This window comes from Desmodus rotundus, chromosome X (genome assembly GCF_022682495.2).
Source record: "Desmodus rotundus isolate HL8 chromosome X, HLdesRot8A.1, whole genome shotgun sequence".
NCBI classification, from domain to species: Eukaryota; Metazoa; Chordata; class Mammalia; order Chiroptera; family Phyllostomidae; genus Desmodus; species Desmodus rotundus.
In genome coordinates, this window is record NC_071400.1 from 64,943,251 (window position 1) to 64,957,062 (window position 13,812).

The following is a 13,812-nucleotide window of genomic DNA, read 5'->3' on the forward strand; positions in this document are numbered from 1 at the left end:
AAAGGAACATCTTACTCAAGCATTAAGGTCTCTAACTAGTAGTCAAGACATACTGATGTTTGATATCAGAGCTGTTTTTATAACATGAGATCATAAACAGGGGAAGAAACAAGTAGCAACCCTTAAGACAAGGAATAGAATCCACAGATTAAGTAGAGGATCACCTGAAGATTTAACATTGGTATCAGTTTCTTTATTTTAAACCCTATTCCAATTTCTTGGGAAACCTGAGTTACCTGTACCTGTGGTGTCACCTGCATGTGCAGGACTGGGCAATCATATCCTTATACTCCTTGTACAATATACTACCATTAGCCTCAACCAGAAGGATGCTAATGGGAGCATACTTATAAGGGACACAGGAGGGCTGAGGGACATTCTGGTCCACCAGCTCATTGACGAGGTTCTGGATGATGGCATGATTGGGAGAATTGAGACCATAGTGTAGTACCCGAGGGCAGGCTCCCTTACAGTAGTTTGGGGTATAGAGGTTGGGAGCAATGATCCAGTGATCCCAGCCCAGCTGGTGGAAACTGACTTGGAAATGGTGGAGGGAACACTGGTTACTTTCAGACCCAACATGTTCCTGGGCAGGGCCAGGAATCTTAGATGCGATAATGGCTGCTCGCCGTGCCCTCTGCAAGAGAAGAGATGAGTCCTTTTTCTTAAACTCCTCTAGGCCTCTGGGTAGAAGTTTGGCTTTCTGAACACTTTTATGAGTGTCATTGAAGTATAGTAACAAGAAGGCAGTGTCCAAGGATGACATGTCATGCCAAGGAAGCTCAAGACCCTCACTGCCTTTTTGTTGCTGACATATGAAGCGGAGTCGTAGAACCCTGTGCCCCTTGTGATTCCAGAGCCTTTGCTGAACATGTTGTGTGATATCCATCTCCGTCCAAGATTTGGATAGCAGGGAAGGCTTTGAGGAACCTCTTCCTGAGGAAGGAAAGTGATTGCTTGGATTTTTCTGGACCCAGGGCTCCACATGGCATGAGAGGTGGAAGCCAGCTAGGTGGAAATGATGGTGGTAAACCATAGTGGCTCTGATTAGTTGGTAGGCCATCCAGTTTGGTCTCAGAGGAAAGCCCAGGGTCTGTATATGCCGGGGGCCTGCATAAGTAAGAGGAAACAAGAACAAGGGATTAGCTTCTTACCTCCAAGCCTGAATCTCTCTCACAAACCTTCTCAGTACACACTGACAGCTGTAAGCAGCCTTAAAATTAACTTAAGTTCATGATAATACCTATTGTTTATTGAGCACTTACCAACATATGTTTTACATACATTAGCTGTTTAACCTACAATAGCCCTATGAGCTAGTTATTATCCCTATTTTACAGACAAAGAAATTAAGGCTCAGAGAAGCTATGCCAGAGGACATACAGCCAGTGCGTGGTAGAATCAAGATTTGAGCCCAAGCCTGTTTCTCTTAACGAGAGAAAATGTGTCTCATTTTTAGTTCATTCATAGCACTAGGCTGAAAAAAACCCTCAAATATAAAATTATGTTGTGTGTATATTATATATGTGGGAGAAGATCAATCATGTTATTAGTTGATTATTAAAGGTGACCAATTAAGAGAATTATTGAGAAATAAATGAATTAAGAATGAGTCTTCATGTCATATCACTATACAGATGCAGCTTTGGGGTGACAGTCCAATATTGGGGTCTAGGGCCTACCATCACTTCAAATCCAGGGTCAAGATGCCACAAAATAATTTTGTCTATCCACACCTAGCTGGGGCAGCTATTTTACCATTTCTGCCTTCCACTTTAAGAATTGCTTCTTGAGCAGCTATTCCTTCTTGGGCATTAGCCCTCAGTCATTGCTTTTTCTATTTATTACTGGAAATGGTTCTTCCTTTACCCCATTCATTGTACCACCATTCCTCTAATATTGTCAACAAGACCTTGGTTATATAAATATTTTGTTTGCATGCCTCCTAGTGATTAAGAGTTTTAATCTAAACCATAATGCTGATAGCTCAAGGCCAAAGGGGTTGCAAGTTGGGGCCTGTAGTGCTCTGAACTTCTGCATCCCCTCCTGGCAAAGGTCAAGAGCAAAGGTGACAAAAACCAGACATTGCAGAGAAAAGCCTTCTTTCATCTTCAAAGATTTTATCACTAAACATTTGCATGCTAATTTACATATTACTCACCTAACCTACATTCTGCAGGGAATTCACAAGCCTGGAGTTCTTTTGTAGATCTGAGGCTTTTAACATAGAAGCTCTTTAATGTCTTCATGCATCAGGGTATTGTTTTTAAAGTTCAGGCTCCAACTAATGCTCAATAAACCCTCAAGTTTGGGGCACTGGACATCATTCACATAAGGCCAAAGCCAGGCTTGTATTTGCTTTCTCAAATTACTCCAAACTCCCATCTTACCATAATCTTGCCAAGAGGTCCACCCATATACTGGCCCCGCCCTGCCTGAAAAGGATTCCAACCCAACCTCTATCTAGCAGGCTGTCTGGTGAGGAACACTGCCCTTTCCTTTCAGACTTTGACATCATATATTTCCTGAAGCAGGGTGGGGTTGCTAAGGGTCAGAGTCAGAAGGGTGGGCTCAGAAGTTTTCAGGGAAATGGCTGACTCACACATCCTGTGTGATTGAACCTGGCATAGCTCTCCCAGCAAGCTCAATTCAGCTGGGTCATCTCCTGATGGAAAAAATCAGGCTGTGCTCTCTAGTCATCCATTTCTAGATTTTTTCCAGAGTCCCTACATGCTAGTATGTCCCATAGTCAGACCAGGACACTGGATTACTTCTAAGTACTTTGCTTTCATGCCTCATATCATTTGTATGAACTTGATTTCTGCTGAACTAAGGAATGAACTCTAGAGCCCTTAGAATGGCTTACAAATCCCTGTCTCTCATCAGCCTCATATCCTGCCCTTCTCCACAAGGCTCAATGGGCTCCAGCCATACTCATCTTCCTTCTGTTCAAGTGCACTTCCACACTCTAGGACTTTGCACATGTTTCCTTGGCCTAAATAAGACTTCTGTCTACTCTTCTCATTCCTAGCTTCTTGTTTTACAAATTTCAATGAAAATGTCATCACTTCAAAGATGCCTTCCCTGACAATCCCATGTAAAGGGAGGATTTCTTTGCTATTCTGTATCAAAACAACTTATTTCATTCTTTGATAGCACTTACCACAATTTGCAGTTTCAGTGTTCACTTATCTGTCTCACCCATGACAGCCACGCTTATCTTGATCTCAGCTGTATGCTGGCACCTAGACCAGTGCCTGTCACTTAGTAGGTGCTGAATAAATATTTGTTGAGTGAATCCCCACCCCACCAAGCTATTTTCCTTTTCCTTAATCAGAATGCACTTCCCTGTCTCTATTCATAGTCTCCTTACTCCTTCTTCAAGGTCCAGCTTAAATACCACCTCCTCAAGGAGGCTTTCTGACTGTCTCCCTGCTTCCCTTTCTTTGCTTTAAGCAGTGACCCATTTCTTCTTTGGGGTTCTGGGAACCCTACTGCTATCCTTTTCAAATCATTTATTATGCTGTAACACCATTATGTGACCTAGAGGTCAGAGGAGCAGTTATTTGCCTGTTTATCCCCAACCCAAACAAATTGCCTGGTGTTCCATTCTCCACAACACTGTTGTGGAATCAGCACAGCAGAGTGATTAAAAGCACAAACTCTGGAGCCTGAAAGCCTTGGCTTCACACCCAATTACTAGCTGTGTTACGTTGAGTCAGTTACCCTAAGTCTCAGTTTAATCACCTATAAAATGGGTAGATTAATAGTATCTACCTCATATAATAGTAGTGAGGATTAAGGGAGATAATGTTTGTATTTTACCCAATGCCTGGCACCTTTACTGTATGGTAAACTCACAGTAAAGGTGAGCTAGGGGTATGTTTGTTTTTTTGCTTGGAGGAGGGAGTGTAAATCCTGTCATCCTCTGAGACTAGCAAAGGCCCAAAATTGATCTCACCAGATTCCCAAGATTTCATAGAAGTTGATGAATAGCTGTGTTCCCTAGAGTACCCTTGCACTTGGGAGCCCACTGCTGTCCTGGAACAGTGTCTAATGAAGATGTTTAAAGCAGAATTAAGCACAATGGGAACAAAGGCAATTCCAAAATACATTTGGTACCAAAAACCCAATGTAGCACCATGGTCTAAATTGAAAAACTGCTTGGTATACAAGGATATTGAGGTAAACACTTGAGAAGTTATGAACAGACTTTAGAATCAAACAGACTTGAGCTCAAATCCTCGTCTCTGCCACCCACTGTCTTTGTGACCTCTGCAAGTTATTTAACTTCTCTGTGCTTTATTTTTTCTTATCTTTAAAAATTAGGCTAATTGCTTCATAATAGCTAATGATAGTGGCTGTCATTAAGGATGTCCTTTCTGAGGCTTTGTAAATTTCCCCACTTCAGCATTCTGTACTCTTGTCTTCTAAGAATAAAACATATGAATAGTCCTCCACAAGAATATATATGGGTATTTCTTAATTACAATTTTCAGTGATATAACAAGCAGCACGTACTTCTTTGAAAGATAGGAGTTGACATATCACTCAGTTGCTCTGGAGCCTGGAAGAGATTCCCCAACACAATCTGTTCTTAAATTGGGCCCCTAAAGGGTAATATAGTATGATTGGAGCCAGCTTTTCCCAAGTTTGTAATTCTTTGAAAACCAAGCCTGAGAAAACAACCTGCCTACCAGGCAATGAAACTTGACAGTCAACTCACAGATCCTCCTTTCTCTAAACTCCCCCTCATTTCTCTCCCTTCCAGGACAGTATGGTATAGTAACTCACCTCTGAGAGTCCTTGCTACATTGGCCAAGGGCCTCACCAGTCTCACCATGGTGGCCCCAATTGTGCGGTTCTCCCTAGGGTGCCCATGTGCATCAGCTGAACGCTGGTACAACTCCAGCATGTACCGCATGGGATGCCCTTGGACCTGTGGCTTCCTCTGTTGCTTGCCAGGGGCTTCTTCTAGCAGCTCTTGAATCAGGGGCAAGGTAGGGGCCTCAGCAAGGAGAGCAGTAGAGGGCTGCCCTACCTTTGCCATTTGGCCTCTGTGTTCTGTAAAAAGTACCAGTCCCCAAAGAAGAAGAATTCTAAGGATGCTGAGGAGGACCATCTTGAGAGGCTTGGTATTCAGGAACACGTTCTATCCCAAGCCCAAAGATGTCACTCTTTCCCTTTCCTTTCACACAGGTAACTGCATCTTGGCTCCACAACCACAAAGGGTAGGGCAAGAAAAAAATGAAAGGCAGGCAGGCCCTATGTTGCTTCCTCTGTGAGGATCTTCTGGACCAAATGAAGTCTCCTAACTTGGCCTCTTTGCATCAAAACAAATAGAAACAGCAGGTGGGACAAGGCATCATGCACCCCACACCTACTCCCCAGGGCTGGGAACAAGATAGCACTTATTTGGAGGCTGGGGTAACTTAAAAGGAAAGTTCATTCTAGGACTTGCCCCCTTACCTTATCCACTAGGATGAAAAAAAAAAAAGCATCCCTAGCCTGCTCTGCTTCACAGCTTTAAAGGAAGTCTCTTAATCAGTCCTTAAAGGGCCAGAGGCCTCTTGCTCCCATCCCACTTCCATGTAGTATTGTCTCTAATGCAGCATTTCCCAAAATGTGGTCTTGGTCTGCTGATGACTTTCAGTGAAACTATCTTTGGTGACTGGTAAGAATGTAAACTTCTGGGTCCCTAGGAATCTGAATCTTAACAAATGCTCCAAGAAGTTCCTGTAAACACTAAAATGTGGAAGCCTACTATGTTAATATGGCTGCTGGAGCTTGAAGAAGATGCCTTAACAGTAGTTCTCAATCTTGGCTGTACATTGGAATCACTTGGGAGAGCTTTAACTATCACAGATGCCTGGGTACCACCCCCTAAGGTTCTGATGAATGGGTCTGGGGTGTTACCAGGGCATCACAATCTTTCAAGTTCTGCAGGTGATTTTAATGTGCAGCTCCACTTGAGTACCCTGATTTGGAACTTTCTGGTTTACCACGGAAGGTGTTGAGACCCTGAGTCAGCTTTATCAGAGAAGCCTGAGGTGATGGAAGATGAATCTGTGGAAGTTGGCTGGGAACTCATCTATCTTGGCTGGATAAGGGGAGGTAGCAGGGCTGGGTCAGTTTAGTTAAGGCTGCCCAGACCATGATACTGCAGAAAAATGGTAGGTGGAGTTTTGGTTCTGCTCAAGGAGAAGCAGTTTGTTGGGGCTCTAAGGAGAAGGTGGGCAGGAAGTCAAGCCATGGGTCTAGGAGATGATGAGGCAGGCTTGACTGGTGAGAAGCCTTTACTTCATACCAAGAATATGTATGAACAGGTACCATTATTGTGGAAAAGGCATGGACCTTGTCTGATAAGCTGTTAAGAACAGATACAACACTTGATCTTAGCCAAAAGGCCGAGAGGCGATGGACATTGTAATCACACTGGACTTCCTACAATGTGCTAGTTCTGGCCTCATGAGCTTTGGAGAGGCAGCCAAGAAGCCTCTCTGTTCTCCATGTCTGCACTGTTCCTCCCTCCTCCTTACCCTCTCCTTTGAATTGTGATTCTGTCTCTTATTAGCTATAATTTTACTTCTCCAAAGCAAATTTCTTTATTTCCCTCAGCCTCAGTCTTCTCAGCTGTAAAATGGAGATAACAAGTTTTATCTCACAGGTTGTTGTAAGGATAAAAGGAAATAATCTATGTTAATTGCACAAACCTAATTAGACACATGACATTGTTCCCTTCCTCTGTTGTTTTCTAACAGGGCCTTGGTCCCTGGCATGTATTATAAAATGAAAGGCCTGCATAGATGGGTCTTTTAGGTCTGGACTCAAATACCAATTCAAAAACCCGTTAGCCCGGTGACTTTAAGCAAGGTTTCTCCTAGTCTGAGTTTCTTCATCTAAACCGTTAGTTCCTTTACAGAGTTATTGTGAGAATATTCTACATATTTGTATTGCATATAATAATATACAAAGGATCTAAACAGATAATTCACAGAACACAAAACCCAAATGACAAAAAACATGCAAAAATAAGTAATAGAAATCAGAAAAATGCAATTTTAAATCACAAAATACGATTCCATACCTGTTGAATTGGCAGCATATTAAAAATGTGATGCTATTAAGTTCAGGTGAGGATATAGAACACAGGTAGCTATCTTACACTGCTGGTGAGGATGTGATTTGATATAATCATTTAAAATAGGGGATTACAGGAACTACTATAAAGGACACATGGACAAAACCAAGGGGGAGGGTGGAGGTGGGGGAGGGAGGTGGGTTCAGCTGGGGTAGGGTGGAGGGATGGGGAGAAAAGGCATACAACTGTAATTGAATAACAATAAAAATTAAAAAAATAAAAAAATTAAAAAATTAAAAAAATTAAAAAACAAAAAATAAAATAAAATAGCAATCTGCATTATCTCTAGTGAGGTTGAAGATGTATAACTCAGCAATACTATTGCTAGAGCAGTAGCTTTTGGAATTTTTTTCTGTGACTCACAGCAATAAATACATTTTACATTGCAACCCAATACAAACATAAGCACACACTCATACACATATATACCTGAAGTAAATGGTTTCTGAAATAATACTTATTCTTACAACATATTGGGAGGGGTAATATGTCGTGATAGGTAAGAACATGTCTCTGGAGCCAGAATCCTGTTTAAATTTAACCTCCACCATTTAATACATTAATCTCGGGCAACTTACTCACTCTGTGCCTCAGTTTTCTCATCTGTAAAATGGAAATCATAGCCTCTCTCTGCTTAAATTGTCTAATATAAAAAATGGGATTAATTAAAAGACTTGCCTTATAGTAGTTTTGTGAGGATTAAATGAGTTAATACAAGTAAGGTATTTATTTCAGAGTGCCTTGCACAAACTAGGTAGTAGACACAGGTTAATTGTTACTACATTTGATGGAAGCTGTGATCACCAGAAAGTTTGGCTCTCCCTGATGTACTACTAGTTTTGACCTCAAGAGCTGCAGAGAGGCAGCCAAGAGGCCTCTCTGTCTTCCTTGTCCACATGGTTCCTCTTTCCTCTCTTATCGCCTTCTCTGCTGCCCCAACATTCTCTTTGGCCCTTGACCTCTGTCTGTTACCAATTTAAACTTCCTATCTTTCTATTTAACATAGCTAAATAAAAGAACAAGTTGTCAGGACAACTATCAAAGGATCCATGTAAGAGTTTTGGGCACAGTTTTCTTTGATGTTTCAGTGGTATTCAATTGGGATTATATCTGTCAAAAACATTTTTCTGCCATCTCTTAGTAATGAGATTTTGACACAGGATCAAAAGAAGTAAAAAGAGACCACATATAATGCTGGAAAGAGCATAATTTGGGTTTGAATTCCTGGTTCTGCCTACCATTGGCTGTTGCTTAACCCCTCTGCATCTCAGCTTTCTTAATTATTGAGGATATTCTTTAGTTTCTAGGGTTGTGGCGAGATTTAAATGAGATAATGTATATAAAGTATCTGGCACATAGATAATCCTAAATAAATGGTAAATTAATAGCTTATCATTAATAGTTTATGAGTTAAAAGTATATATAAAGTGTATCTCACTGGAGGAAATATCTGCTTAGCATCCTTCTAAATTTCAGCTGAATTTTTATTCCATCACTTTACCCAAAGGGCTTCAGGAAACTCACTGTATTGAATAGGCCATCTTTCATATTTTCAGAAAAAGATCCAAAACCCAACCCCATTCTTACCACCAGAATTGAAAGAAGCTGGCATGATTATTTCCTGAATGCCCCTTGGTGGGCCCAATGTATGTTACTGCCCCATACCCCCAGAAGAGGGCACTAACTTTCTTTCCAGCGGTATTGTTGGAGGTATGGGGTGAGGTGGAGCTGCAGGTTATAGATGAGTGGACCGGGATCAGCTAAAGAATGTTTACCAACCATTCCTGCTTTAGAAAAGCCAGTATGTGGTAAACAACTAATTGTGTAAATCAGATACTTTAGGAGGTATTATTGAGATGACAAAGGAGGGTTCTTAAAACAACCAAATGGGTGACCACAAGTTGCTTTAAGCAGCAGGAACCCTTAATATGTGGTGTGGGTTAACATTTGAAACTCTAATGTGCTGAGCATACTAGTAAAGTGGATACAATTTACAAAATAGTAGACTTTTATCTACTTTTTGGGAAAATGGCTATTGTATAAAGTATACATGTATAATGGATTTCTTCTTTTACAAGATTATAATTCACATTTTCTTGCAATTGTATTAATTCAACAAATATCTAATTAGGCACCTTCTGTGTTAGATATTAAGGGTGCAGGCCTATAGCCAGACCACATGGGTTCACATCCCAGCTCTGCTATTTAACTAGCTTGGTAATTTGGGGCAATTAACTTGCTGTTTCTGTGCCTCAGTTTCCTTATCTAATAACAAGAATAATAACACTGCTTTAGAGGGCTATTGTGAGGATTAAATGAGTTAATGCACATAATAAGCATACTGTACTCCAGATACTAGATTACACTCCAACACTACATAAATTAATATAAGTCCTTTATTTTCATCACTCACAGGCACTATACTAGGCACTGAAGTAGGTTAAGGGGTATCAAGATAAAACAGTTACTATCTCAAGAAGATAACAACCTTGGTAGTGCCATAAAAGATAGGAAACATTTCCCCAAACCATGACATTTCCTCTGATTACTGTTCTGAGTTCTTGAAAAATGGACCTATTTTCTAGATGTTTTGTTTAATAAGTCATTTTCCATAAAACAGATTATAGGGAGGTGGTTGGGGGATAGGTGTAAAAGGGGAAGGGATTGGATATATAAATTGCCAGTTATAAAAACAGTCATGCAGATGTAAAGTACAGCATAGGAAATATAGTCGATAGTCTTGTAATAACTAAGTATGGTGTCCAGTGGGTACTAGACTTATGGGGATGATCACTTTGTAAGTTATATAAGTGTCTAATAACTATGTTGTACACCTGAAACTAATATAATATTGTATGTCAACTGTATTTGAAAAATAAAAAGAATTATAAAAACCATACATTATAGTATAGTTTTATAAATATATATTAATTTGGTACTAGACTATATCCTTTTATGTAGTACTGTATCTCTTTTTATCTTTATATCAACTCTGTGAATTAAGAATTTCTATTCCCATTTATACATAAGGAAATCAAAGACTGAAAAAGAAAACTTGCCCAAGGTTGTACATCTCTCAAATGGTGGAATTCACTGGGATTTGGTCCTAAGTTGGGTTGATCTTAGAGCCCCTCTCTTTGTACTTTGTAGGTTGCTATATAGGCTGTCAATAAGCATTTAGCCCCTTAACATGACTCAGTTACCCTATAAAATAACCTTACAGAGGTTCCTGAATATAACACTCAGATATAAGCTCTGTGAAGTCAATGATCATGCCTATCTTATTTATTATTATAGGTACTTAATAAATATTTATTAAATAAATGGCTTCATTAGGACCATATTATTCTTGCCAAAATCTAGGCTGATGGGCAGACTCTTGCTGGACTCTTGTTGTAATGTGTCCTCAAGAAGGCTCTCCTGAGTTTTGAGGTAGAAGAAAATCTAAAACAATCACTTTACCCTCACTGTGCTTTCAACTCCTTAAAAAAAGTCATATTGCCTGTCTTAATAAGTCCTTGTGACTCTCACCATCCCTACCAATTCCAGAGGCCCCAGTAAAAGAAGCACCACCTTTGCCATGCATAGGTAGCAAGAATCACTGATCCCAGCACATGGAAATGGGCATTGCACCAGCCTCCCTAGTCTGAAGACCAGGAAATCTCTAATTTAATTGTAGTTCATTCAGGTCCAGGCTTCTAGGTAGCCAAACTTGCCTTGGGTCATGGGCCCTACTCTAAAACACGCTCATCAAGCCTCAATGGTGTGCCAAGCGTTGCGTTGGGTGTATGATAGTAGAACCCAGCTCAGCAAGGAAAACATTTGCAAAGGTCCCAAGGAACCAAAAGATCCATGTAGCTATAGTGTAGAAAAGAGAGTGAGGGGAAAGACTTCCAAATAAAGATGATGTGGTAGGTAGGAGACAGAGCATGCATGGCCTTGTAAGGGCTGCTGTTATCCTTTGTGCATCTTTTCAACAATTAAAACAACAGCGAGCAAATCAGAAAAAGATAACCCTTGTGAGTAAACGAACACAGCTCTATGCTGAATTTCTGCCCTTTCATGCCTCCTTGACAGGGCACCTGTGTATAGTGCACTAACTGCACAGCCATTTGCAACTACCCCATTTGTAAGGCTTTTGGCCTTCTCTATGCTTTAGCCACACTGATGTTCTGGTATCTTTCGGTTTTTCCAACAAACTATAGTACCTTTGCCTCTAGGTTTTTATGTATACTATCTCCAATGCCCACCCAAAATACTCTCTTCCCTTTTCATTCCTCAGGGTACTCCCACTCAGCCTTGATGTCTCAGCTAAAGTATCACTTCCTTGAGGAAACCTTCCCTGAATCATTAGATTAGATCTAAAAAGCATCTGAGAAAGATTTGCAATGAAGATGACACTAGAATTGGGTTCTTAGGTATGACTAGCATTTTAACAGGTAGAGAAAAGAAGATATGCCATTCTCGGACCAGTGCAGTATATTTCAAATATTGCCCTGAAAATTGTAAGAAGGATGGATTGAAGAGATCTTGAAAGGTTTTGCAAAGCACTTTGAGCATATACTGGATCCTTTGTGCATGTGTCATTTTATTAATTATAACTGTGAAATAGATATGGATATTCATTTTAAAGAAAGAAGAATTGAAATTCAATGCAGTTAAGTGATTTAACTTGGATAACAGCTATAATGAAAGGCAGATTTACAACCAGATCTTCTTACTCCAGGTTCAGGGCTTTTATTTTACCTTTGAGGAGTCTACTTACCTTCTGCAGTACTATGAAAACGTGGCTTCCCATTCTGGGTCTCCAAAATTTAGTTTTAAGCATAAGAATAGAGGAGCTTCTATTCAAAATTGTTCCTACAAGAGCTCTCATGATGTTCCTGGGATTCTTGGCCTGGAGAGAATGTCCAAAGGGGAATCTCTGGGGATAGAAATCTAGAAACATAACCTTGTAAACCTTAGCATGAGAGTACAAAATTTTAACTCTCATCATTGCTTATAGTGATATAAGCAATATAGACCATATCACTCCTAGGCAATCAGAAGAGCATGATTTCTTTTAGCCAACTATGCAAGTAAGAGCTAATGATGATACATTCTGAAGATCCTTTTGGCCTCAGAGATGGCCTTAACTGGTGTAGCTTTTGGAGTTTTTGGTCATTCCTGGATAATCAAGTTATCAGTAAATCATTGACCATATTTGTATTCTCTGGCCTCCTTCCCTCTGGTCCCAGTAGCGACTTGTATTTTTTTAAATTTGATATTAAAGCAAATGACTAAGTAATTGACTTTCTGCATTAGAGACAGGGGGACTGTTCTTTCCTTTTCCCTGAAAGTCCTACAGAGACTGGTTGCATAAGTATAACTACATTTTCTATTGTATGTCAGTTTCACAGGGGTTGGTCATGGCTGAATACTCATGGAGCCTGGACCAGAACAACTCACTACAAGGAAGAAATTCTGGATCCTTGGGACAGAAGAGAAGAAAGTTAAGAGTGGCCTCTTCAAAGACTCAGCAAATCTACAAGCCCTGCCCTTGTCTCAAAAGCCATTGAGGGTAAAAGTGGTCAAAAGGCATACAGAGGGCCCAGAGACATATGAAAAGATGGTCAGCATCACTAGCCATCAGAGAGATGCAAATTAAAACCACAATGAGGTACCATCTCACACCGGTCAGAGTGGCCAACATAAACAAATCCACAAACAAATGTTGGAGAGGATGCAGAGAAAAGGGAACCCTAGTGCACTGTTGGTGGGAATGCAGACTGGTGAGGCCACTGTGGAAAACACTATGGAATTTCCTCAGAAAACTAAAAATGGAACTGCCCTTTGACCCAGCAATTCCACTGCTGGGATTATACCCTGAGAACCCTGAAACACCAATCCAAAAGAACCTATGCACCCCAATGTTCATAGCAGCACAATTTACAATAGCCAAGTACTGGAAGCAACCTAAGTGCCAATCAGCAAATGAGTGGATCAAAAAATTATGGTACATTTCCACAATGGAATTCTATGCAGCAGAGAAAGAAGGAGCTTATACCCTTTGCAATGGCATGGATGGAACTGGAGAGCATTATGCTAAGTGAAATAAACCAGGCAGTGAGGGACAAATACCATATGATTTCCCCTTTAACTGGAACATAATCAACAAAAGAAAAAAGCAAACAAAATATAACCAGAGACATTGAAATTAAGAACATTGTAACAATAGCCACAGGGGAGTGGGGAGGGGATAGTGGGGAGAGGGGTCTATAGGAGCTACTATAAAGGACACAAGGAGAAAATCAAGGGGGAGGGTAGAGGTGGGAGAGGGAGGTGGGACTGGCTGGGGTGGGGTGGAGGGAAGGGGAGAAAATGCAGACAATTGTAACTGAATAAAAATAAATTAATTTTTAAAAAGTGGTCAAAAGGTACAAAATTCCTGCTATAAATTAAATAAGTCCTGGGGATGTAATGTGCAGCATGGTGACTATAGTTAATAATACTATATTATATATTTGAAAGTTGTTCTCATTTGAAAGTTGTAGTTCTCATTACAAAAAAAAATTTAACTATGGTGGTGATGGATGTTAACTAGATTTATTGTGGTGATCATTTCATAATATATACATATATCATATTACTGTATTGTATATCTAAAACTAATATAATGTTATATGTCAATT

The 13,812-nt window shown here is 40.2% G+C and overlaps 1 protein-coding gene and 1 pseudogene across 1 annotated transcript; both read right to left on the reverse strand.

Moving 5' to 3' along the window:
* Window positions 1-250: 250 nt before the first annotated feature.
* On the reverse strand, window positions 251-5,122 carry BMP15 (bone morphogenetic protein 15). The gene is made up of 2 exons (XM_024580124.2): window positions 4,795-5,122; window positions 251-1,110 (listed from the first exon to the last, which is right to left on the reverse strand). Exons 1-2 carry the CDS (start codon window positions 5,120-5,122, stop codon window positions 251-253), a joined length of 1,188 nt encoding a protein of 395 aa, XP_024435892.1.
* A 1,116-nt stretch (window positions 5,123-6,238) lies between these two features.
* On the reverse strand, window positions 6,239-6,419 carry LOC112322545 (U2 spliceosomal RNA; annotated as a pseudogene).
* Between the last annotated feature and the right edge of the window lie 7,393 nt (window positions 6,420-13,812).